The 27,583-nt window shown below is 45.4% G+C and overlaps 1 protein-coding gene and 2 long non-coding RNA genes across 10 annotated transcripts in view; 2 read left to right on the top strand and 1 right to left on the bottom strand.

Moving 5' to 3' along the window:
• The window catches only part of AGPAT5 (1-acylglycerol-3-phosphate O-acyltransferase 5), a 60,685-nt gene extending 56,564 nt beyond the window's left edge, over window positions 1-4,121 (top strand). For all 7 annotated transcript variants that reach the window (XR_013525430.1, XM_035269833.3, XM_078347079.1 and 4 more), the window contains one exon: window positions 1,343-4,121. Coding sequence is in view for 6 of the 7 variants with exons in the window: in XM_035269833.3 (XP_035125724.2) it covers window positions 1,343-1,568 (226 nt within the window). In the remaining variant the exon portion in view is untranslated. The remainder of the gene's footprint in view (window positions 1-1,342) is intronic.
• The window catches only part of LOC118146721 (uncharacterized), a 31,818-nt gene continuing 4,377 nt past the window's right edge, over window positions 143-27,583 (bottom strand). Inside the window, exon 3 of one of the 2 annotated variants that reach the window (XR_013525437.1) lies at window positions 143-998. This is a non-coding gene — a long non-coding RNA (uncharacterized LOC118146721). Of the gene's footprint in view, window positions 999-22,109; window positions 22,547-27,583 lie in introns of those variants that run through there. The other variant, XR_004732601.3, reaches the window with a different exon arrangement.
• Window positions 19,034-27,072, top strand: LOC118146723 (uncharacterized). Its single transcript, XR_008475869.2, has 2 exons — window positions 19,034-21,259; window positions 21,381-27,072. It is a non-coding gene; the product is annotated as an uncharacterized LOC118146723 (long non-coding RNA).

Below are 27,583 nucleotides of genomic sequence, written 5' to 3' on the forward strand. Positions count from 1 at the left end.
ACAATGAAATTTTAAGTTTCTGTTTTCATTGACTCTCAACTGTACGTAATTTATTAAGCCAGCCATTCAGGACCTCTTTGTCCATGGAAGAAATTTAAAAGTAAGATCTACATGTATCAACATGAAAACGTGTTTTCAGAAAAAAGACTAATGTATTTAACGTCCTACTTATTTTATGAGTATTTATAAGTATTTAGAACGAGTCTGAACATTTTAATACAATGACTATCACTAGGGAATGTGATTTATAAAGCAATGGAAGTGTGTTCCCTTTCTGTATTTTTGTGTTTTAGATGATTATGTTGGGCATGTTCTGCTATTATAACTTTACAGATTTTATGTAAGATGGGAAAATGAATTGACTATGTTGTTTTCCTTCTTTTATCTGCCTTTATAATTCCATGGGAAGAGAGGCTTCTTTGAGATACTCCAGGTGCAGTAAGCAGTCGGTATCCATGGATTCCACATTCATGGATTCAACCAAGCACAGGTCAAAAACATTCAGAAAAGAAGGGAGCTGGGTGTGGTGGCTCATGCCTGTAATCCCAGCACTTTGGGAGGCTAAGGTGGGCAAACTGCTTGAGTCCAGAAGCTCGAGACCAGCCTGGGCAACATGGCAAAACCCTGTCTCTACAGAAAATACAAAAATTAGCCAGGCGGGCACCTGTAGTCCCAGCTACTCAGGAGGCCGAGGTGGGAGGATCACTTGAGGCTGGGAGGTTGAGACTCCCAGCCTCAAGTGATCATTATACAGTTTGTCATCATTGTGTCACACTCCAGCCTGGGCAACACAGCGAGACCCTGTCTCAAAAAAAGAGGACTTGGGAAGGATGCACATGTGTTTATTCAAATACTATGCCATTTTATTCATATGTCAGGGACTTGAGCATCCTTTGATCTTGGTATCTGCTGGGTATCCTTGGACCAGCCTCCCATGGATACAGAGGGACAGCTGAGAACTGCTGGTCCTGTCTGACTTCTGATGGAATAGGAGCTCTCTGTGAAAAGGAGGAGAAGCTGCAGCAGGTTATTAGCCATTTGTGGGTTAGGTCACTGCAAAACTTTATAGATCAAAAGTTTAAAAAATAAACAGCATCCTCATAAAATGGCTGTTGAAATATTATATATATAATTCATATATGCTAATCATAGAGCATATTAAAGATATTTTAAAAGACTGGAAACTTCTATTAAACCAAGTTTCTGGATGTTTTCTTATTCATCATTATTTTCCAAGGACCTGAGTAACTTTTCCAGCATGTAATAGCTACCTAATTGATATTTTTTTTTAATTGAAATACTGAAGTGACTAAAATACAGACTTTTTTCATTCCGGCCATAGGATGCTTATAGAATTTTATGAGTCACCAGATCCAGAAAGAAGAAACAGATTTCCTGGGAAAAGTGTTCATTCCAAGTTAAGTATGAAGAAGACTTTACCATCAATGTTGATCTTAAGTGGCTTGACTACAGGCATGCTTATGACCGAGGCTGGAAGGAAGCTGTATGTGAACACGTGGATATACGGAACCCTACTTGGCTGCCTGTGGATTACTATCAAACCATAAACAAGTAGCTGTCTCCAGACAGTGGGATGTGCTACATTGCCTATTTTTGGCAGCTGCACATGACATCAAATTGTTTCCTGAATTTAATAAGGAGTGTAAATAAAGCCTTGTTGGTTGAACATTGGATATAATAGAAATTGTGACGAAAGTTGATATGCAATGGTCTTGGGCAAACAAATGTGGTGATACAACTTTAGCACCGGGGCTGCTGGAAGGGTAAAAGCTCAATGGAGTTTCTCCTGCTCTTTCAATTTCCCACGCGCTAATGACAACTTCAGAAGGCTAGGAGGACTGTATATTTTGTAAGTCAGATGGCTGCATTTTTGAGCATTAATTAGCAGCATATTTCACTCTGTTATTTTCAATTTATTACCATTTGACAGCTCCAAACTCTTATACTAAAGTACTTAGTATCTTGCAGCTAGGTAATATTTCATGTTTTGCTTAATTTCTACAAGTCAGTGAAAGAAACTGTATTTAAGAAGTGTCAGCTGGGTGCAGTGGCTCATGCCTGTAATCCCAGGGCTTTGGGAGGCCAAGTTGGGCAGATTACCTGAGGTCAGGAGTTCAAGACCAGCCTGACCAACATGGAGAAACCCTGTCCCTACTAAAAATACAAAATCAGCTGGGCTTTGTGGCACATGCCTATAATCCTAGCTACTTGGGAAGCTGAGACAGGAGAATTGCTTAAACTTGGGAGACAGAGGTTGCAGTGAGCCAAAATCGTGCCATTGCACTCCAGCCTAGGCAACAAGAGTGAAACTCTGTCTCAAACACAAACAAGAAAAAAGAAAAAGGAAGTGTCAAGATGTTAAACGGAAAGGGTAAAAAATATTTGTGGGAAAAGCTCTGTTTAGCACATGATTTTATTTGTATTGCATTATCAGCTGATTTTACTCATATTTGCAAAATAAATTTCTAATATTTATTGAAATTGCTTAATTTGCACACCCTGTACACACAAAAATGGTATAAAATATGAGAATGAAGTTTAAAATTGTGACTCTGATTCATTGTAGCAGAACTTTAAATTTCCCAGCTTTTTGAAGATTTAAGCTACGCTGTTAGTACTTCCCTATGTCTGTGCCATAAGTGCTTGAAAACATTAAGGTTTTGGGTATTTTTAAGTATCAAAATAGTCAGTGTGAACCTTGGTTGGACCCTAAGTTCACAAGATATTTAAGGTGATGGGAGCCTGCAGACATTCTGCCTAGATTTACTAGCATGTGCCTTTTGCCTATGTCTCTTTGATTTAACGGAGTGTGAATTCAGAAGTCGCGTTTCTGTACGTGCTGGATTCCCACTGGGCTCTGCTTCTTTACCCATGGACCCCGTCAGTGGTGCTGCTCAGCGGCTTGCACGCAGACTTGCTCGGAGGAAATACAGAGCCAGCCCATGCTGCTGCTGTCCGAGGTCAACTCACTAAGCCTTTGCCGGCGGGCTTCACCAGCCACTGCAGAGGCATTTTGCATTTGTCTGTGTCAAAAAATTCACCTTGTCAAACCAATGAAATATAGATTGGATTCATCAGGACTGAGCGGATTTGTTCATTTCCCATTAGTTTTAATGGAGCGACACATTCATATGTATCACCTTAGAGCAAGAGCGGTGTTCCAGGAACCGAATCATGAATTTCAGCCTTGGAACCATGGGAAGAAGACCTTTCAGTGGGGACTACTCTTTTTTTGTGTTATAATTTAAACTTGGATTTCCTCATAGTCCTTTAACATTTCTGCTTACTGCTACTGGATTTTGTAGCAAAAATGTATCAGTGAGCCACATGAAACATACCAACTGGATCGTGATAAACAAAATGAAAAATGATTAAGGGAAAATTAAGTGACTGTTACTCTGCTTCTCCCAAGCCAGAGAATTAACTTTCAAGCAGTGTCTTTGAAGAGTCATGTGGTGTGAAGTGGTGTGTATGCATTAGAATGTACATATATTCACACATCCATGTTCACTCAGGATACAGGTGGCCTAATCATCAATGGGGGTATGGATAAACTTAAGAAAAGTTTCCTCATGCTGCATTGTAATTGTTTCTTACCTGTAAGCTAAAATTTAGATCCATTCCATGTCATTTTAAAGTACAGGAATTTAACATATTTTGAATATAATGGATATGCTCTAAATTTGAATTTCGAGAGGCAATACTATTGGAGTTATGTGGATTCTGACTCATTTTAACAAGGCAGCCTAACCTGCCTAAAATCACTTTAATGGTTACGTTTCTTAAAACTATACTAATCTTCTCACAAAAGGTCTATAAAATATGGTAGTTGAAAAAAAATTTGTATCAAAATGTTTGGAAAGTCAAACGCTTCTCCTTAACCTGTGTTCACATTGCCTTGAGTTATTTTCTCCTATTAAGAGCCCTATGCCTGTAAATCTTTTCACATATCGTTTCAACTTTTGGTTGTGTTGTCATTGATTTACAGCTGAGTTGTTTTTCTTTATAAGAATGTCATCGATGTGCATGCTTTTATGTTTTTCAGAAAAGGGTGTGTTTGGATGAAAGTAAAAAAAAATAAAATCTCTCACTGTCTCTAATGGCTGTGCTGTTCAACATTTTTTGACCCTAAAATTCACCAACAGTCTCCTAGTACATAAAGTGGGCTAATCACTGGCCCTGCATTCTTTGCCATATTTTCCCCTAAACATTGAGCAAAGGTTTAAAAGAATACACGAAGATAGTCAAAACTCTGAAGCAGTAGATTCCTTTGGTTATATAAACTCATCTGTAATTTATAAGATGCATGACAGATGTTAATTTTCTTGGCAACTCTGTCATCATTAAATATCTCAGTGAAACATGTCAAATGCCTGCAATTAACTAAGTTGGTGAATGAAAGTGCCGATCTCGCTAATTCTTACACCATACCTACTGATAGTTTTTCATTTGTTTCATTTCCGTGTGATTTTTAAAATTTAGAGTGGCAACAATCTTAATATGGGTTACATAAGCTTTATTTTTTGCTTTGTTCATAATTCTTTGAATAGGTCTGCGTCGAGCAAGTAATCTAACTAGACTGGTCATAGAAGGAGATATGGTCAAGTTCAAGATGAGCCTGGGCAACATAGCAAGAACCCTATAAAAACAAAATTTTAAATGAGACAGGTGTGATGGTGTGCACCTGTTGTCCCAGCTACTCGGAAGGGTGAGGTGGGAGGATTGCTTCAGCCCGGCAGGTTGAGATTGCAGTGCGCCATGGTCATACCACTGCACTACAGCCTGGGTAACGGCACGAGACCACATCTCTTAAAAAATAAAAAAAATATATAGAAAGATAAAATGTGCTCATTATAGACGCAGAGAGAAACATCTATCAAAGTAGTATTTCATGTGTATAATTTCAAGGGCATAGTAAAATAACTTTTAACCTTAATTTGTTTCTGAAGTATTTAGATTGAAGATTGAGTAAAATGTTTTCTCGGCAGACATTCCATATCTGGTGGAAAGCTACAATGTCCTTGTAGTTTTGCATAGCTTGCTTTATAAGCAAGATTTTTTTCCCCCTCTTTTTGGGCCAGTTTTCAGTAGGAGTAACTGGTACTTTTTGATTAAAAATTAGGTAACTTGAAATTATGTTATAACTTAGTATAATTGACATTATATAGAGACTATGTAACATCCAATCATTAGAGTGAAAATTAGTACTTTGGTCAAACTATAATTTCCAGCATTCAGATATTTGATATGTAGGTCAAATATTCATGTAATTAACTGAATTTAAAACACTTCATTCAACTGTGACAGAGGGCTTGTCTATACGATCACTAAATTACTCAGTTTAGAGTAGTAGCTACAACTATTCAGTATTATCAGTATTTGACATCTTTTCCAATTTGCGTATGAAAAGTAAATCTAGTCTTGTAGCAATTGGGGAGTCATACATGAGGTCAAAGACATATTCCTTGTTGTTATGTATACTGTAATAATACCTGGTTATCCTGAGCAGGAAAAAGTTATTTTTAAGGAAACCACTTCAAATAGAAAGCTGAAGTACTTCTAATGTACTGAGGGAAATCGAGTATGTGGAACAAAGTCCCAGTAAAACATTGATTGATATTGATGAAACACATCCGTTTTTCCATTCAAATTCTTATCAACTCCTGATTTTATATGTGAATATATAAGATATGTTCTGCAATTTTATAATGTTCATGTCTTTTTTTAAAAAAAGGTGCTATTGGTATTCTATGTCTCCAGCAGGCGAGAATACTTCATGTCTTTTTTTAAATTTTTTTATTTTTTAAGAAAGACATCTAAAAAAGATAGACTGGTAACTTGAAGATATTCAAAGAAATGCAGTCAGTGAAGTTTCTTCTGCACCTAACGTTATTTTTTGGGATCTTGAAAGGTTTTAACAATTGGAGGAAGAAAAAAAAATTTTTTTTTTTGTATTGAGTAGAGGTGAGGAACTAGGATGTTGAAAAATAAAAAAAGAAGGAGAGGAAGAAAGAGGAAGAAAAAGAGGGAGAGAGAACAGGAATATTGCTTCATTCTAAAAATGGGTATTAATAATGGCCGATCAATATTTTGTGTATTTAAAATGGAGAACTCTATAAATATTTATTGCGTTTACTTGTTCCAGATCTGAGTTGAAGTCCTGGATATCCTTATTAATTTTCTGTCTCGTTGAGTCTAAATCTCATTATGGGTCTTATGTATCTGGGTATTAAGATCTCTTATTGTTGCATTGATCCTTTTACCACTGTATCTTTGTTGCTTTGAAATCTGTTTTATCAAATGTGAGAATTGCAACTCCTGCTTTTTGTTTTTTTATTTATTTTTGTCTTTTTATGGTATTTTCAGAATTCTGACTTATGTTATTGGGATTACTGGTGCGTCATTAATTCAGCAATAAAGGAAAATATGGATCTTAAAAATTGGTGATAAAAAGTTATTTCATACATATGTGATAAAGTTTGCACATGTATATATATTTTGTATTGCCAAACGCAGCTATAAATACATAGTATTTTAAAGGCTCACTTTGTTGTGATAGGAGAGCAGTGCCGTAAGCCTCTTGTAGGCATCATTCATCTCACTGCCATCACAAACCCCATGCCACAGCACAGCTTGGCCACTGAAAGTAATGCGCCTGCAGGCATCCTGCCAGGTTTGGGATACTGTTTACACCAACAGATATCTTACCAACGTAAATCCCAGACTCTAAAATAGTTGGTGCTGTGTCACTACATGCATAACTTTAAATTTCCTGCCGGGTATGGTGGCTCACGCCTGTAACCCCAGCAGTTTGGGAGGCCGAGGCCAGTGGATCACTTGAGGTCAGGAGTTTGAAACCAGCCTGGCCAATATGGTGAAACCCCATCTCTACTAAAAATGCAAAAATGATCTGGGTATGGTGGCGGGCACCTGTAATTCCATCTACTCAGGAGGCTGGGGCAGGAAAATCACTTGAACCTAGGAGGCGGAGGTTGCAGTGAGCCAAGATTGTGCCATTGCACTCCAGATTGGGTAACAAACGTGAAACTGCATCTCAAAAAAAAAAAAAAAATCCTCTCCTATTTCAGCTTTCCCTTACCTGTAAAGAGGGGAGAATATGTATTTACTTGATGGAGTTCAGGGAAATGACTCACTAGTTTGAGATTCTAGACATGAAAATACATTCTTACATAATTTCAACATCAATGTGAGAGATGACTGCTTCCTAAACCATTTCAGTTTTATTTGCTGTCTGAAATGTGTGTATTAGTAATTGTCCATTATTTTCCGATGCATTTTGGAACGCAGCACATGGTTATGAGGAGTATTTGTTACTAGACATCTTTCTGGTTATTCAAGCTCCTCTGTATATTGTGTTCTATTAAAACATGCATGAGTTTCTGTCTGAGTCACGGTCAATTTCTTGATAATTTTTGGATGGTTAACCAGTTTTCATTGTCCATGACCACCTTCATTCTTTTTTTCTCACCTGCACCTATCTTGTATAAGGTTCTTTCATTTACTGCAAAGAAGATGGTGAAGAAAAGCTGGATCCCACCTGCTAACCCTATCCCAATGTTTATCATTGACTAGACTAGAGAACAGCAGTAACTACTGTGGGAGATCATTTGTTTATGTAATGAAAACAAAGATGAGGAAAGAACTTCGCTTACATCAGAGAATTGATATATTTGGATTTTTTTTGTTCTTAGGTGGAATCTTGCTCTGTTGCCCAGGCTGGAGTGCAATGGTGCGATCTTGGCTCACTGCAACCTCCATCTTCTGGGTTCAAGCTCCTGCCTCAGCCTTTTGAGTCACTGGGATTGCAGGCATATACAACCACACCTGGCTAATTGTATTTTTAGTAGAGATGGGTTTTCACCATGTTGGTCAGGCTAGTCTTGAACTCCTGACCTCATGTGATCCACTTGCCTTGTCCTCCCTAAGTTCTGGGATTATAGGCGTGAGCCACTGTGCCCTGCCCGATGTATGTGGATTTTTATTTTTTTGAGATGGAGTTTCGCTATTTTTACCCAGGCTGGAGTGCAATGGCGCAATCTCAGCTCACCGCAACCTCTGCCTCCTGGGTTCAGGCAATTCTGCCTCAGCCTCCTGAGTAGTTGGGATTATAGGCACGTGCCACTGTGCCCAGCTAATTTTTTGTATTTTTAGTAGAAATTAAATATCAATAGAAGAGAACTAAAAAGAATTTCTGTGTGAAACTGTTTAGCAGATGTGAGTAGAAGCTGGGAGATGTGTCTTGGAATGAATGCATCTGTAAAATACCATACACATATTATGATTTTATTGTTTGCTTGCCTTGGTTGATTTTGTTTTACTCTGAAACAATTTTTAATAGAGAATTTTGATTGTTAGAATTTGATGATCTAGTAGAACGTCAGGCAAAATTAATAGCTATCTTCCTTAAAGATTTCTGAGGTTGTGATGAAGGTAGTGTCCCCAAGGTGTTTTAAAACGGCAGCCAGAACTGTGCACTCACTCCACAGATTTGAATTCTTGCTCTGTGTTAGGTGCTGTGCTAGGGGCATGACTAGCTCAGTTATTTCCAGAGGTTCCAGTGTATGGTGTGAAGAAAGCAAGACAAGGACTCTACTTAAGCCAGAGACAGCAGGGAATGAAACAAAGGCATCACCACTTCCTGTGAGGACGCATTACTGCACAGGCACCCGAGCTTTGTCATCTACCATGTCCCCTGTTGAGGTTTTGGCGGAGCCCCTAAGCATATTCCCAGGAAAGGATCTATGTGGAAGTCGGCTCTGATGCATTCAGTGTTAGCTGGTTCTCGATGGCCAGTGACTCTTGGCTGAATCCAGATGAGGGGAAACAGTTGCTGCTCCGGTTTCAACATGATGGCACATGAGGGTCATGTCACTGATAACACCATCAATAACATTCTTAAAATAGGGGCTTTCTGTTGTCCAGGTGACCAACACGCAAGGCTCTTTATGTCATTCTGTCTTTTAGTGTTTCTTGTTTGGAAAGGAGATTTGGGGAGGAGTGGCTGGTAGTAAATGGAGAGTCAGGGTTACGGGCAGGGATCCCAGAACTAGGCCACTTAGGTTTGAGTCCCTGCCCTGCTCTGCCACTAGCCAGCGAGGAACTGTGGTCAGATTTTTATTTTTATTTTTTGAGACAGAGTTTTGCTCTGTTGCCCAGGATGGAGGGCAGTGGCGTGACCTCGGCTCACTCCAACCTCCGCTTCCTGGGTTCAAGCCATTCTCTTGCCTCAGCCTCCTGAGTAGCTGGGACTACAAATGCGTGCACAGCCAAAAATTAAGATCTGAAGCGAATGTGCGAATAGTGAAATATGTTCACGGCTGAATTGTCCTTAGAGTCAATACTGTGTCATACTATTCTCTTTGGTTTTTTGGTTTTGTTTTGTTATATTTACATTTTTTTCCAAATTAAAATAAATGTCAAGTAGGCATGTCAGTTATTTCATCTAAAAATATTCTAAGGGGATTCCACACCATATTATTGTGACTAACTATGGCACCACTCTTCTTCGGTCACTAGTTCAAGAACGAGTGGAATCTGTTTAAAGCTTGTAATCTTTAAGGAATTGGAAAAATCTTGTTTCTTACTGGTGTATCTCAATGAATGTAATCAGTTAATGTTACATGGTACTATGATTCCAAATAGTAATTATTGAGAATATCTGTTTGCTCTTGCATCTGCTCATAATGAAGAGCTAAACTTGTATTGCTTCCGTCTGTTCTTTCGTCTCCCCAAAGAAAATTACTTGGGATGGATTGTGTTGAAAGCGTGTTTATAGTGGCCTCAGAAGTCACCTGAAGAAATAAGCTAGCGTGATTGATGGCATGTTCTCATCTTCATAGCCTGCGCCTGAAGGGAGGGATTGAAACCACCGTTGCAAAATTATGACGGAGACAGCGAAAGAGAGCTAACTTAACTGAGTCCATCTTGCTTCTAACCTCCAGGCTGTCCTTGTTCATTCCTGAGTGTAGGCTGAACTAACTTTGGGAGGAACTTAGTTTATAGTTAGTTTATAGTTATACAAAGATGGCAGCAGCCCTTTCCCGAAGCAGACCTCCTTCCTGCCTAGGGACTAAATTGCCTTTGCAGGACTAACATTAGCCGCAAGATTCGAAGTTACGGTTTAGGAGTCATGCAGCTGGAGGCTACAGGATTCTGACCCTCCCTAAACTCCTAAGATCAGTGCTTGAGATATTTTGCAGACCCTGCACTTGATGGGTCAGCTGGCCCCACCCAGATCGATAAACTGGTACACCTGGTCTTGTGGCCCCCACTGAGGACCTGATTCAGTGCCAGAAGACAGCTTCGACTCCCTGTGATTTCATCTCTGACCAGTCAGCACTCCCCGCCCACTGGCTTCCTTCAACTCACCCAGTTATCCTTAAAAACTCTGCTCCCCAAATGCTCGGGGAGACAGATTTGAGTAATAATAAAACTCTCCAGTCTCTCACACACACACAAAGTCCTCTCAGGGGTGCTGACAACAAAAGAACAAGCTTTTGCAATGTTGCAGTTAGTAATTCCAAGATGTGTGTGGGGAAAAAAGATAATTCTGAATTGTTAAAAGAATGCTCATGAAATTAGCTGGGGATGGTGGTGTGTACTTATAGTCCCAGCTACTCCCAAGGCAGAGGCGAGAATCACTTGAGCCCAGGAGTTTGAGGTTGAGTGAGCTATGATTGCTCCACTGCACTTCTGCCTGGGCAACGGGTTGAGACCCTGTTCGGGGGGGGGGGGGGAAGAATGCTCTTGTAATCTAGGAAATAGTTTTTAGCTCTTTAGGTTAGGAATAACAGTGATGTGTAAGATAAATGTTCTAATAGCTCAGTGTAGTGATACAGTTAGGAACAGGGTCAGAAGCCTTAGAAAGGGAGTTGAGCTCAGTCGGCTTCACCACAGAGGAGGAAACATCAAGGCTTTGTCAACATCTCACAGTAGAGGAGTAGAGGTGGGAAGTGGTACAGACAGAGGGTAACCATCATGTGACTTTATTATAAGGAGTATTTCCTTTAGTATAAAAGAATCACAGTTGGGCTAGGTGTGGTGGCTCACACCTCTAACACCAGCACTTAGAAAGGCCAGGCCGGGCAGATCACCTGAAGTCAGGAGTTCAAAACCAGCCTAACCAACATTGAGAAACCCCATCTGTACTGAAAATACAAAGTTATCCAGGCATGGTAGCACATGCCTGTAATCCCAGCTACTTGGGAGGCTGAGGCAGGAGAATCGCTTGAACCTGGGAAGTGGAGGTTGCACCATTGCACTCCAGCCTGGGCAACAAGAACAAAACTTCATCTCAAAAATAAAAGGAAACACAGTTGACCTTTGCGTAATAATGCTGGGGATAGGAGGTCCAATCTCCTATGCAGGTGAAAATCCTCATTTAACTTTTTTTTTTTTTTTTTTTAATTTGAGACGGAGTTTCGCTTTTGTTACCCAGGCTGGAGTGCAATGGCACAATCTCAGCTCACCACAACTTCCGCCTCCTGGGTTCAGGCAATTCTCCTGCCTCAGCCTCCTGGGTAGCTGGGGTTACAGGCACGCGTCACCATGCGCAGCTAATTTTTTGTATTTTTAGTAGAGACGGGGTTTCACCATATTGACCAAAATGGTCTCGATCTGTTGACCTCATGATCCATCCGCCTCGGCCTCCCAAAGTGCTGGGATTACAGGCTTGAGCCACCGTGCTCATTTAACTTTTGATTCCCCAAAAACTTACCTACTAATAGCCTACTGATGACCTGAAGCCAATAACATGAACAGCCGTTGAACACATATTTTGCGTGTTATAAATATTATCCTGGACTCTCACAGTAAAGCTAGAAAAAGGAAAATGTTATTCACACAATCACAGGGAAGAGACGATATGTTTGCTGTGAAGCGGCAGTGAATCATCGTAAAAGTTTTCCTCCCACCGTCTTTTACGTCTTAGTGGAACTTCTCGGTTCAAACCCGTGCTGTTCAACAGTCAACTGTATATACAGAATCAATCTGTTTTCATATGCATGAAGTATATCTATGTGTTTGTGCATGCGTATGCGTGTATGACTTCCATTTGGTAAGAATTTTTCAGACAATGCTACATTTCTTCTCTGCACATCTCCAATGTTAAATCCAGAATCTGAGTGGTCATCTTGCAAGTGTCCCTTGTGTTTTATTGGTGGCTGACTTCCCACTCTATGTACTCAATGACACAATGACATCTTTTTTAAAAAATTCTTGTGTGCACATAGTAGATGTATATATTTATGGAGTACATGTGAGGTTTTGATACAGGAGTGCAATGGGAAAGAATCATGTCATGGAGAATGCATTTGTATCCTTTGCGTTACAGACAATCCAATTTTAAATTAAAAAGTTAAAATTGATGGTTATTGTTGATTCTAATCACCCTATTGTGCTATCAAATAGGTCTTATTCATTCTTTCTATTTTTAATCCCATTAACCTTCCCCACCTCCCATCCAACTCCCTACTAACCTTCCCAGACTCTGGCAAACCTCCTTCCATCTCCATGAGTTCCTTTTTTTTGAGACAGTCTCGCTCTGTTGCCAGACTGGAGTGCAGTGGCGTGATCTCAGCTCACTGCAACCTCTGCCTCCTGGGTTCAAGCGATTCTTGTGCCTCAGCTTCCCGAGTAGCAGGACAGCACTTTACGAGGGAAGATGGACCCCAGTGGGAACCCCACTCTCCATCCCCTCCACGCCCCGGCCACTGTCAGACACTGCCAGCCTCAGCACAGCCCCGCAGCCAGAAGCATGTGCTGCCAGCGTCCCCTCCCTCCCGGTCCCAGCCGACAGACAAGCGTATCTCTGCCCCATTCATTGCCGCACACACCCTAAAAATGTCCTCATGTAAGGCTGTGCCAGCCAGCGCATAAACCGAGAGCCCACCATGCTGTGCGCATGCTCAGCTTTCCCCAGGCTGCATCCCTCCCCCATGGGACCACATACCCTACTGGGTAGGGAGAGGCTCTGCAAACACCCCCCCCCCCAACAGGGCAGTAAAAAAGCAAGACCAGCTCTGCGGAAGGGTCTCTTTCAGATGTGCTTCCAGTCCCCTACAAAATGTCTCAGCTTTTTAGGCGAGGTCATGTTCTCTGGACGCAAGCCCATAATCTCATGGCTGATGTGGCATCCCCGGGACCTCTGTGGGGCCTGGGCAGCCTGTGCCCACCTCCTGGAGACAAGTCAGAGTCTGGGTAGCCCATTCCCTGGTCTCGCAGAACCCGAGTCATGGAGCAGAGAGAACCTGCAGAGAGATTTTCTCATATGGAGGCTGAGGCCAGAGAGCCTGGCCCTGAAGTCACCTGATTAGAGGCAGCATGGGGGCCCTCTGCAGGTCCCCAAGGCCTCAGCCAGGCCTGGGGACAGTGAGAGCAGCTCACTGATGATGAGAACCCCAACTTCAGTGACCGATACTGCAGTAGCTGTGTCACAGATAAGCAGGTGCTGGCAGTTGGCACGTGCCCAGACCAACCCAGCCCAGCTCAGCCCAGGCAGCGGCAGTGAGAGATGCCAACCCCCTCGGCTGCCCCCGTCTCTCACCTGCCTGGCCCTGCCGGCCCCTGCTCCTAGAGTGGAGCCTGTCTTCCGGGGAGGTTGGGGCAGTCCTGTGCTTGGCATCTCTCGCAGCAGCTGCCTGGGCTGGGCTGGGCTGGGCTGGGCTGACCTGTCTTCCTGCCATGACTGGATATTTGTAAACTTGAAGGGAGAAAGGGTACTTACAAAGCACACTCAATTCTTTCTAACCCTAAGCTCCTGGCCTTGTCTAGGTCCTTGTGGAAGGACTGCCTTGGCCATAATCCCTGTCCATTTGAAGGTCTGCATGTGCTTGGTGTCTTCCTGAATAAAAGGGAGGGTCATGCTGACGCCTCCACCCCAGGTCTTTGGATGGATGAGAAGCTCTTGATCACACTCTTGGAAGCTGACATGCTGGCTGCCATCAGCAGCACCCCTTGGTCCTGACTTCCAAGTCACAATTGATCTGCAAGCTGTGAGCCAGAGTAGTGATGTCCTTATGCTTCCAGAGCTAGCGCCCCCACCTGTATCCCTAGCACCAACTCTGCCCCACACCGACGGAGCCTTGATTCCAGCCATCAGCACACAGATGCACACGCGACCTGGACAATGTCTGGAGAACCGCCACGGGTCATGCTGTGTCTCGTGGCTTCTCACATCCATGGAGAAACCAGAAGATGGGTCTTGAACGAGACCCGAGGTGCGGCAGCAACAGCAGCAAAGAGCGGTGAAAGCGCGAATGCCTACTGCACGCAAGCATGCCACCTGCCTAATTTCACCCTTCCAAGTGTATAGAGCTGGCATCGCTATTCCCACTGCACAGAAAAAAACGGAATCCCAGAACAGGTAGAAGACACCCAAGGTCACAGACCTAATCATTCAAAGAGCTGCCCTGTGAGCAGATGTGTGATTGTCTACCAAGCTGTAGAAGGCAGAGGAGCCATCAGGGAGGGTCACCGCAGGCAGAGACAATAGCCAGGGAAAGGCCTCACCCCAGCTGGGAAGAGCCTGGCGTGGGCACCTAGCAGGAGCCCAGGAGTGGGGTGGGAGGGGGCCGCTGGGGGAAAGGGAGCAACCACACGTCAGGCCCTGCCTCGTGTGCACCTGGCAATGTGTTGGCACTTGGTGTCGTTATCCTGCCCACTCCTTACGAGACCCCAGAGAAACAGAAGCTCCTCCTGATTTTACAGCTGAGGACAGAGAATCTCACACATCACAAATTGAATAATTGATTCAAAGTTACTGAAAGAATCAAAGCAGAGTCCAAATCTATTTCTTTTATTTTTTTGAGGCACGGTTTCACCATGTTGGCCAGGCTGGTCTCAAACTCCTGACCTCAAGTGATCCGCCTGCCTTGGCCTCCCAAAGTGCTGGGCTTACAGGCATGAGCCACCACGCCCGGCCTCCAAATCTATTTCTTAATCCCCAAACCAGGGCTTTCTGCACATGGCTCAAAGCCTTTGCTGCAGCTCCAAACGTAGGCCTCAAGAAACACCACTGGCTGCAAGTGTGGATCTGCGTTGGCGAGACACCCACCGGTCGGGGCCGAAATCCCTCATCTATGGAAAAGTGGGTAGATGAGGATCATCTTCAAGGTCTCTTCCAGCTGTAGAAACAGTAACTTCCAGACCTTATCGATGCTGTGTGGGTGTACGACTGAAACTCTGCTCAGCAAGCAAGTTCGACAAGGTGATGTGGATTGAAACCTGCCCCAGGGACCAGAGATGACGTTCCTCCCCGGGACAGGGACCTGCAGGGCAGGACTGAAGCTTGGCTCCTGGCAAAGATCCCATTCTTCTTGATGCTTTCTTATTGTTCTTTGTGTTCACAAAATGTCTTCCTTCGGGGGAACAGTGACTTGGACAAGCAGCCTGGAACCCTGAAGGCACAGGCTGTGCTGGCCACACTCCCTTGCAGTATTCCTCCGTGTCTGTTTCCTTGGGTTCCAAAGCTCTTCCCAGGCAAGATTCTGGACAGTGAGTGGGAGTTGGCTCTGTCGTTACTTGGTGCAGGTGACTTCAGGGTGAAGGATGGATTTGGGGTGAACTGTGAGTAGGCGGTTATCCATTGCCCTTGGGCTGTGAACCTCCTCACCCCCCTCCACAAGCCCTGGGTTTTTCATGGAATGGAGGAGTGTGGGAAGGCATCTGCTCCGGAGCCCGTTCCACCTGGGCGCTCGGACCCTGGCAGGAGCCCTTGCCAAAGCACAGGGAGCTCCTGGCTGTCCCTTCTCATGGCACTCACAGGCTGCCCACGCCTTCAGCCCAAGCCTGCCCAGCAGAGCCCAATCCGCAGATATTCCTGCCTTCAAAATGCCGGTTAACAAGTTCGCATTCGCCCTGTTTTCCAGGGTCTGAAGCTGCTCCACAGGAGTAAAAAGGCCTTTAAGTCTGAGAGAGCAAATGTGCGCAAAACACACCTGCGCCAGGCGGCTCTGGGCTCACGGAGATGGTTATGGGCTGGATTCAGTCCCGGGAATGTTCTTCTGAAGGCCTAACCCCTAATACTCAGAATGTGACTGTTTAGAGGAATGACCTTTAAAGAGGTAATTAAAATAGAACGAGGTCATTATGTGGCCCTAATCCAATCCGACTGGGTCCTTGCATGCAGAGGAGATTTAGGACGAGGATACACCTGGAGGACAATCCTGTGAGGACACAGGAGAACTCGCCGTTTAGGAGCCAAGGAGAGAGGCCTCAAGGCAAACCAACCCTTCCGATACCTTCCACTCTCCAGAAATGTGGGAAAATAAATGTCTGCTGTTTGAGTCATGCACTCTGTGACATCACAGCCTACGCAAACTAACAAACAGATCAATGCAAAATCCCCGCAAGCTCTGAGAATGACTGTGTAGCAGGAGGTGCCAGCACAGAAGACGTGGCGTGTTCCGTTGGGAAAGTCACAAGCCTCTCCTCTGACCACTGCACTCCCCACCCTGGATGCTGGCAGGGGCCGAGGCGTTCAGTGAGGCCCCTCTGGTGTCTCTGTCCATGGAGCTCCCTCCATGCCTGTATTCAGGCCCCAGCTCAGGAAGCTTCCTGGGAGAGTCCAGTATACATCGAGCCTGTGCCAGACAGAAGTAAACTAAGACAGCCTTCATGCCTTAAATCTCCCCTCCCTCCTGCAATTACTGTGATCTACATGCCTCTTACGTCTGACATTCTGAAAGCAACTTGGTCTGTGTCCGTCTGTCCAGAGAGCTGGTAAAGGGCATGACAGCAGAACCTTGACTGGAGATTCTGCACGGGTGTCAGCACCAGCTGAATTAAATGCCTTTTGAAAGAGTGATTATTGGATGCATTTGTTACTATTTTCTCTATGAACTATAAAGATCGATGCCACCTAAACTCTCGGGCGGGATCCCCTTTTCCTTGCCCCATAATGCACTGCCCTTGGCAAACTCCTACTCATCTCTCAAAACCCAAGGGTTTGTCTTTCTGAAGACAAAGCTTTCTCCACTAGCTGAGCTGATCAGCCCATCCTTAGAATAATCACTTGTTAAACCCAGTGACAAGGGTGCTATGGGCTATTTGTGTCCGCCCCTAATTCACATGTTGAGCCCCTCACCCCTAATGTGGTGGGATTCGGAGGTGGGGCCTCTGGGAGATGGTTAGGTTTAGATGAGGTTGTGAGGGTGGTGTATTAAAGTCATTTTTCACCGTTCTAAAGGAATACTGAAATTGGGTAATTTATAAAGAAAAGAGGCTGGACTTGCTCACTGTCCTGCAGGCTGAACAACACAGAGCCAGCATCTGCTCGGCTTCTGGGGAGTCCTCAAGGAGCTTTTACTCATGGTGGAAAGTGAAGTAGGAACAGATGCATCACACGGTGGAAGCAGAAGCAAGAGAGAAGAGGGTGCTACACACTTATGCAAACGGATCTTGCAGCTCCCTGCTCACTATTGCAAGGACAGCACCAAGCCATGAGGGACCTGTCCTGATGGCCCCCACACCTCCTGCCAGGCCCCACTTCTGACACTGGGGACCATGATTCAACAGGAGACTTTGTGCGGGCAGCATACAAATTGTATCAGGTGGAGCCCCAGGACAGGATTAGTGCCATTAGGAAGAGGAAGAGATTCCAGAACTTTCTGTGTCACTCAAGGACATGGTGGGAAGGCAGCTCTGCGTGGACCTTGAAGCTGGGCTTCCAGCCTGCAGAACTGTGAGACACCACCATCTGCTGCTGAAGCTGCTCAGCCTGTGGTGTCGGTGATGGCAGCCCTCATGGTGCACTTGCCCACGAGGTAGAGACTTCTGCAGCCAAGGGGCTTCCACCTTTGCATTCAGCACCTGGTCAGAGCGTGGACATCCTCTCCTGAAGATTTCTGGAGGCCCAGGTTGAATCAATGGCTGCCTGTCTGAGAGCTTGAAGGAGCTAAGGAGGTTGTGTTATTTAAACTGGGGCTTGATGATTTCAGTTCGTTTTCCTCTAGAGGCAGGAAAACGATGACAGGCGAGGCCTCTCACCCCACTGTTTTCGGGAGTGAGGGAAAGCAACCACCCCTGAGTTGACAAGAAGACCACTCTCAAAGGCGATCAAAACAGACTTAGGCAAGCAGGCCCGTGGCTCCTTGACTCTCCTCCCAGGCTTCCTGTTTGTCCCAGCCACCAGCATCCTGCAGGCGCCGAGGGGGAGGATGTGGACTCGCTGCTCGCCGGCCGCAAGCCCCTCGCTGAATGTCCCAAGCCAAAAGTCACAGCGACATGCTGGAAAGACAGTTTCCACAGGACAAGGGAAAAAGGGGGCGTCTCTCCTGCCCATCAATGGACACACCCACCTGTGGTATTAAAGGATTTATACCCGGCCCCGGAAACACTGCCAGGGCTGTTCCTTGGGGTCTGTCTGGTGGGAAGAGGCCCCTCCTGTGGCTCCCCAGGCAATAAACAGCTCCAGCTTCCTGCGGGGGTGTGTAGCCGCACTGATAAAAAACAAAACCAGCCCCATTTCCGATCCTGAGCTCTTGGGTGGAAAGTGAATCCACGTAACAGTGTGGGCACCATAGTGAGACCTCACCTCTACTAAAAGTAAAATATAAATTAGCTGGGTGTGGGGGCTCAACCCTGCAGTCCTAGCTCCTCTGGAGGCTGAGGCAGGAGGATCACAGCCCTGGAGGTAGAGGCTGTAGTGAGCTGAGATGGCACCACTGCACTCCAGCCTGGGGGCAGGGGGCAGAGCAAGACCCTGTCTTCCCACCATCAAAAAAAAAAAGTGACTCCATGTGGAGAGAGGAGGGCATCAGGGCAGCCTTGGTCCTCGAGAGGGTCCAGTATGTGAGCTGCTTCCTCTATTTCTAAGACCTCTCACCGGGGGTGCCAGGTTTTATGCACATTTTTTGTATTTTGTTGGGGGTTCGGGGGGGTGCTTTTGATGATTCTCACCGAAACATTCTAGCTCCTGTGACCCACTATTTGAGCACCCAGCTTTTTCCTAGACTGCCTTCCATATGTAGTACACTTAGAGTTGGCCCTTTGTTCTAGTTCCTTTTGAAATGGTCTCAGTTTGACTTCCCTTCCAGTTTCTCTCCTCAAAACTGCCTCCCAGCTAAGGTGGGACATGCGCCCCTCCCAACAAGTGAAGCTCTCGCAGACCACAGTTGGGATCTGGCACCATCTGGTGGCAAGCAAAGAGCTGCCAGCTTAGCTTCTGAATAACAAGGTACCCATCCAAGTCGTTAGCAGTGAGCTAGAATTCAAACCTCCCGCAAACGTGGAAGCTAAGGGAAGTGCACACGGGACAGAGTGCGGGCTGCAGACACCAGAGACTCAGAAGGGTGGGCGGGTGAGGGGCAGGCAGATGATGAGAAATTCCTAAATGGTGCACCAGAACTTTGGGAAGCCGAGGCGGGTGGATCACCGAGGTCAGGAGTTCGAGACCAGCCTGGCCAACCTGGAGAAACCCCATCTCTACTGAAAATGCAAACAGATTCACCGGGTGTTGTGGCGGTCACCTGTAATCCCAGCTACTCTGGAGGCTGAGGCAAGAGAACTGCTTAAGCCTGAGAGTCAGAGTTTGCAGTGAGCCGAGATTGCGCCATTGCACTCCAGCCTGGGTGACAGAGCAGGACTCCATCTCAAAAAAACAAAACGAAACTTCGAAGACTTCACCACTATTGAAGATATCCCAGTAACAAGATGGCATTGTACCCCTTAAATTTATACAAATAAAAAATTAATACGAAGATCAGAAAAAAAAAGCAGCAGCAATCACAGACACCACATGCATGTGTGTCCTACTCACGGGAACCGGTCCATGGTTTTGCCCTGTAGGGGTTCTCAGGAGGACAGTGTCATGGCAGCCAGGCCCCAGCAGGCTGCAGGTCTACTGTTCTATCTCCGGTCCTGCTGTAGAAGAAGAGCCATGAGCAGGTGTCCAGGTCTCACTCAGGGTGATGGGTGCCATTCTCCACCGCCCCCGATTCTTCTCCTGCCTCCTGCCTGCTGCAAGAACAGAGCTCAATTTTCTCATCAGCTGGCTCTCCATGGGAGAGCCACTCTCAGTCCGAGATGCCTCAGCTGCGGGTGTCTCCCTGCCAGCGGAGCAGAGGTTGGGGCTAGACTGTCCCTGGTGGTCTGATCCTTCCATCTCTCAGGCCATCCTCTGAGGCTGAGTCAGCGCCCCTGCGGGGAGCCCAGAACCTTGATTTCTGTACCTGTCAGGTGGTTCTGAGACAGGTAGTGGCTGCATGTAGGGATGAGCCTGTTGGGGGAAAAAATGTCCCCGACTGGTAAATGTGGGTGTCTGGAGTATTCTTGGGTATCATCGACCTCACACTCTCTACTGGCGTGCACACTTTGTGTCATTGAGTTCTTGTGTCAATATAAAAGATTACCCAAGCCTGGGTAATTTATAAAGAACAGAAGCCTCATAGATCTAAGGCTTCTGTTCTTTATAAAGAAAGACGTAATTTATAAAGAAAAGCCTCAATGATGTATGATCATTGGCTCATAGGTCTGTTGGCTCTACAAGAAGTGTGGTGCCAGCATCTGCTTGGCTTCTGGTGAGGCCTCAGGAAGCCTCCAATCATGGCAGAAGGCAAGGGGAGCAGGAGCTTCACATGATGAAAGAGGGCATAAGACGGGAGAAGGGTCCCTTTGAAACAGCCAGCTCTCGCGAGAGCTCAGAGTGAGAACTCACTATCACAAGAACAGCCTCAAGCCACCGATGAGGGAACTACCGCCACGATCCAAACTCCTCTCCCCAGGCCCCACCTCCAACATTGGGGATCACATTTCAACATGAGGCTTGGAGGGACACACATTCGTACCATGTCACACTTCCCCAGTCTCACACCCCAGGAATCTGGGTCAGTCCTTCCCATCAATATATTACTGTCTTTTGCATGACTGGGGGCTTTCTGGGGAAGAAGGGGCGTCCCCCAACAAATGGCTTAGATCAAGCTGACACGTGGTGGGGGCATCCGCTTTCACTCCTTGTGAAAACAGATATTTCTGCTTTCTCTTTTGGCACCCAAGGAAAAATATATTTGCTGCAACAGAAACCAGAAGGATGGTGTCCAAGAGCTTCAGAGACGGGGAGTCACAGCACCCCCAGCCTTTGAGTCCTGTGGTGTTTGGGGATTTCAGAAGCCACAGACAGACATGGAGAAAATGTCCCACATGACTCTCCTTCCAAGCATTCCTTTGCTTTCACAGAATGAGAAATAATGCTCCTGAATGCACATGGCAAGGCCTGAAGAAGGTATTGGGAAGAAATGTGCTGTGGAATGTTATGGATATGCATAGTCCCACATATGAACATTATGTATAGATCATTATTCTTGGGCTTACTATTAATAATAGTAAAGTGTATTCATTTCCAGGTTGACTGAAGCTGGCAGAAGATAGGAGAGCTCTGTGGTGAAGGGAGCTGTTTCTGGAGCCAGACGCACCCTCAGTGGAGCCTGAGGTCCCTGCTACTACTGAGTGAGTCTTTCTGAGCCCTGGTTTCCTTATTTGCAAAGTGTGAGAAGGTAACAGTTCTTTTCCTATGGCTTGTTGGAAAACGCAAGTGAAAGAGTGCATCATATCTGGCACATCACGTGCTAATAAAGTTTGCAATAATTATCTGAAGACAATAGAACTCATTCAGAGACGCAAGGAAATCAATGTAGTTTTTTTTTCTTTAAGTTCCAGGATACATAGGCAGAATGTGCAGGTTTGTTACATCGCTGTACATGTACCATGGGTTTGCTGTACTTATCAACCCATCGTCTTCGTTTTAAGACCTGCATATGTTAGGTATTTGTCCCAGTGCTCTCCCTCTCCTTGTCCCCGAAGGCCCAAGAGGCCCCGGTGTGTGATGAATCAAAACCACAATGAGATACCATCTCACACCAGTCAGAATGGTGATTATTAAAAAGTCAGGAAACAGGAGATGCTGGTGAGGCTGTGGAGAAATAGGAACGCTTTTACACTGTTGATGGGAGTATAAATTAGTGCAACTACTGTGGAAGACAGTGTGGTGATTCCTCAAAGATCTATAACTAGAAATATCATTCAATCCTGCAATCCCATTATTGGGTATATACCCAATGTAGATTTTTGACACGTAGGTTTTCTTGTGAATTGAAAACTATCAACTTTAGGCTAAAAGCAAGAACTGTTTTTTCTTTATTTGGCTCAGTTTTTCATTAGAAAAGAAACCTCCCCAAATGTAAGGAAGCAAATAAATGAAAGGAAAATTACAACCGTGGGGAGTCATTACGTTGGAAGGCCTCCCTTGGGACAGGGCGGAATATAATCGCTCCATTGCTGCAGTCACGAACCATTAGAGAATGCCCTTCCCGGGACTGGGCGAAGTTTCCACAGGTGATGCCTGCAAAGGATGGGTCCTATTGGCCTCTGAGGCCTGTGTTTAGGTGGCTGCTCTTTCCATATGGAAAATCCCCATTGAATATGGGAATCATGGCCATGGGATCCTTCACATGATGGTCAGGTGTCCTTCCTAGTTCATTGCCCTGAAGTCCAAGCACCAAAAGGCACCGACCTGTTGAAAACATGAGGTCATTCTGCTATAACCAGAGCTTTTCTGAACCCCAGCCATTGGAAAGCCTTGTTAGTATGATGCCCATCCATTAGAATTGTTAGTGCTGGCCGGGCGCAGTGGCTCAAGCCTGTAATCCCAGCACTTTGGGAGGCCGAGGCGGGTGGATCACGAGGTCAAGAGATCGAGACCATCCTGGTCAACATGGTGAAACCCCGTCTCTACTAAAAATACAAAAAATTAGCTGGGCACGGTGGCGTGTGCCTGTAATCCCAGCTACTCAGGAGGCTGAGGCAGGAGAATTGCCTGAACCCAGGAGGCGGAGGTTGCGGTGAGCCGAGATCGCGCCATTGCACTCCAGCCTGGGTAACAAGAGCGAAACTCCGTCTCAAAAAAAAAAAAAAAAAAAAAAAAAAAGAATTGTTAGTGCTACGGCTCCAGGAATGAATAGAAGAATTTAGCCTTTGCATGGGCAACATGGCTCCAAGAGCCCTGGATTTGGGGTCAGAGAACCGAGTTTCAAATCCTGTTTACAGACTGTGTGATCTGCAGCAGGTTCGTCTTTCTCATCTCCATGCATTTTTATGTAAAACGAGGTAATAAAAACTATCTAGGGGGTTACAAGGAAGAAGAAAACAATGTATATGAAGTTTTGATGTACAATGCTTAATGTGTGTATATAGAGACATGTACACACAATACATATACGAATGCATGTGTGCATACATACACATATACATCAAGCGTTGTACAACTAATATATATATACATTGTACAATTTATATACAATATATTACAATATCTATTAGTGGTACAACTATGTATACACAGTGTACAACTCCATAAAATCTGAGTATGTAGGAAAAAAGGTTTAACATATCAGTAATGTTAAGATTGTTGGCCTGGTGCAGTGGCTCATTCCTGTAATTCTAGCACTTTGAGAGGCCAAGGGAGGAGGACTGCCTAGGCCTGGGAGTTCAAGACCAGCCTGGGCAGCAGGGTGAGACATTGTCTCTATTTTTTAAAAATAAGATTGCCAGAGATTGTGGAAACCATAAGAACGGACTTTTAGAATATTTATAAATATAATGCTTGTCAAACACTTCCTATATGTTTGATAAGGTAGGTTAGTACCAAGCAACATTGTTACTGTAGATATAAGAGGACTGTCTATCTCCTTGAGACTCTCAGTAAAATCTCTGAAACTTTGGATGTCTGTCTCTTTCTCACAGGTTTTTATTTGTGCATAAAGCGTTATGCACAAAACAGTCTGTGCCATGTGTGTTAGGAGAAAAGCAGACACTGGCAACACTAGGAACAAAAGATGGGACCAAAGGCCACCACCCACAGACCACACACAGACCAAAGGCCACCACCCACAGACCACACACAGACCAAAGGCCACCACCCACAGACCACACACAGACCAAAGGCCACCACCCACAGACCAAAGGCCACCACCCACAGACCACACACAGACCAAAGGCCACCACCCACAGACCAAAGGCCACCACCCACAGACCACACACAGACCAAAGGCCACCACCCACAGACCACACACAGACCGAAGGCCACCACCCACAGACCACACATAGACAGAGGGAGCGAGTGGAGTGCCAGTGAACTCGGTGTAAATTTCTGCCAGATATGGTCCCTCCATATTGAGTGGTAGCAAACAACAGCACGGAATGCTTATCTCACTGGGGATGTCCCAGGTACTGCTGTGTTTGGCTATGTTTCCTGTTGTGCAGAATGTCTGCCCCAGTTCCTCCTGCATCTGGCCGTGTTATTGTCTCAGAAGCCACAAGACAGTGTATGCCCCATGGCTGATACGCCCATTCCCGATGTCACAGCGGCACGCCCATTCCCTGTAGCCTTTCAGACTCAAACCTAAGCATTCCTGTTCTCGTAACTGGACGTACTGGGCAATGCCAACAGCAGTGTTTGTTTTAAAGCAGTTAAGTTTTGGAGAAACAAATTTTCAAATGTCAAATTCAATACATTGCATGGGAAGGAGGTGGCGTTTTGAGGAACAAGACAGCCTGACATCAGGAACCTGCGTTCTGTTCGTGAGGATGAACTGCCTTCAGTGACCCACTGGGAAGCATTTCTTTTGGCTTCTGTTTTACCATGTTTGTGGTAGGAGTTCCAGGGGGAGTCATGGCCACTGATTCAGATCAAAGGCTAAAGGACAATGGTTTACAAAGGCTTTAGGTGACAAACCCTATGGAGATTCTGAGTTGCAAAAAGTTCAGGAAGTCTAACTTGAGAGTGACATTGAAGGGAGGAAAGTGGTTCGAAGTGAACAGTGGCTTGTACTGGATGGAGCTGAGGATTGTTGAGATGCCATTCTGATGGGATTCTAATCGCATTGAAATAGATATATAGGTATTTTGAGATGGAGTCTCACTCTGTTGCCCAGGCTGGAGTGCAGTGGTGCAATCTCTGCTCACTGCAATCTCTGCCTCCCAGGTTCAAGCAGTTCTCTTCTCTCAGCCTCCCGAGTAGCTGGGACTATAGGAGCCTGCTACCACACCCAGTTTATTTTTGTATTTTTAGTAGAGATGGGATTTCACCATATTTCCCAGGCTAGTCTTGAACCCCTGACCTCAAGTGATCCACCTGCCTCTGCCTCCCAAAGTGCTGGGATTACAGGCATGAGCCGCGACGCCTGGCTGAAGTATTTATATTTTTTAAAGTCTACCTCCTAATTGTATTTCATCTGCATAATGAAAAGACATGCACAGAAGGGAGACAACATGAAGACACGGGGAGAATGCCACACCAGGGACTGCAGCCATGTCCCGGCCACCACCTGAAGCCCCGAGGAGTCACGAACGGCTCCCCTGCCTGCTTCACAAACAGCATGGCCCAGCCACTGCCACCATGCCAGGCTTCTGCCCTCCAGACCTGTGCCATGAGAGATTTCTGGTGTTTGAAGGCATCCACTTGGCGGTGCTTTGTTTTGGTGGCTGAAGGGAACAAGTGGAGAGTTTGGTAAAGAAGGTTTAACCACTCTAGCAAGCAAGTCTCACTCCTTAGAGAGGAGAGCCCGTGGCGGGCTGGTGGTCCTCTGCACTCTCCAACGCACACACATTCACACACACACACTGACACATTTCCACACACACATTTTAACACACAGACACATTCACACACATTTCCACACACACATCAACACATGCACTGATTCACACATTTCCACACACACACATCAACACACACTGATCCACACATTTCCACACATACACACACACACACTCACAGACACATGTAAACACATCTCCACGATGACACATTTCAACACACTCACACACATTTCCACACACCTTGACACATGTCCACACATACACATTTCCCCTCACACACACTGACATATTTCAACACACACATTTTACATACACAGGCACAGACACACACGCTAATACACACATATCAACACAGACATACTTTTCAACACACAGATGCACACATATTTTAACACACACTGACACTTGTCAATACACACACATTTCAACACACATATTTCAACACAAACTGACATGCACTGACATTTTAACTTATACACACACATTTCAGCACACACACGGACACACACTTTTCAACACATTCACACACAGACATACAAATACACATACGGACACACATTTAAACATTCACACACTAGCACACACACTGAACACACTTCTACTCAACACATACACACTCTAACACAAATCACACAAACACACACATTAACACACACTCACACTCACTGAAACACATTCCCACACTTAGATTCACTCACACACCCACACACAATGTCTCACACACTCACACCCCTCGGGGCCTGCACCATCCCTTATCTCTCACCCGCACATCTGTCTGTATTTCAGTCTGTCTGTCTGTCTCCAGGGGCAATGTAGGTAGGTCACTAGCAAGACAGGAGAACGGAATCCAGCTAGCATTCATTTTCTCAAACATACTGTAAAAACTGCCATTGTCTTGTGATGCTTTCACTTCTTTATTCTGACAGAGGTTGTTATTGTTAGGATGAAATAATTCTTCACTTTTTTTTTGAGACGGAGTCTCGCTCTGTTGCCAGGCTGGTGCAATCTCGACTCACGGTAACCTCCGCCTCCTGGGTTCAAGTGATTCTCCTGCCTTACCCCTCTGAGTAGGGGGATTAAGGATACACGATACCATGCCCAGCTAATTTTTATATTTTTAGTAGAGACGGGCTTTCACCATGTTGGCCAGTATGATCTCAGTCTCCTGACCTCACGATCTGCCCTCCTCGGCCTCCCAAAGTGCTGGGATTACAGGTGTGAGCCACCGAGTCCAGCCTAATCCTTCAATTATCAAACAATGACAAACCTTTGCCTCTACTAACCTATGCTTATGGAGTTTTATCCATGCAGCAAACAATTATTTACGGAACTCTTTTTTCTGTGTTCAATGCCATGCTAGCTTATTACACATTAAACAGACACAAACCCTGCCCTTGAGGGGGTTACTGTTTAAGCCACTGAGCACACAGGGAGCAAACCTGTTATGAATTGTTGTGAGCACCAGGAGCAAAATCACGGACAATGGAGGGGATGCGCTGAACTCCCCGCCTCAGCCCTGTCTCCTGATGGGCTTGTCCTCCTCCCCACTCAGCCCCTCCTGCTGGTGGTTAAAGCCTGATCCTATTATTATGATAAGCACAATCCTTCCAAATCCCAGTGTCCAACACCCCACTGCCAAGCTCCTTTCTCCCCAGCTCACTCTCTCCACCACCCTCCTTCCAACAATTCTTCAACACCTGGACACCTGCAGTCAGCTCCTTTTCACTCTTCCTCACCCTTTGACTTCCTTTCTTCTGACTTGGCTTAAATCCCATAGCAGTCACGCAGGTTGCTGCCTTGAGTTCCTTTCTAGTGCCCTTGCCACTCTGCTGTAGCGCAGCTGTCAGGTCCCTGGGTAAATGTGCCCTCCACTCAGCACCCGCTTAACCCTGGAGGCTGGGCACATTGCACAGCCGTGGGGACCAGTTCTCCAGAAGGTCTCGATCATGAA

Source organism: Callithrix jacchus, chromosome 13 (genome assembly GCF_049354715.1).
Source record: "Callithrix jacchus isolate 240 chromosome 13, calJac240_pri, whole genome shotgun sequence".
Classification (NCBI taxonomy): domain Eukaryota; kingdom Metazoa; phylum Chordata; class Mammalia; order Primates; family Cebidae; genus Callithrix; species Callithrix jacchus.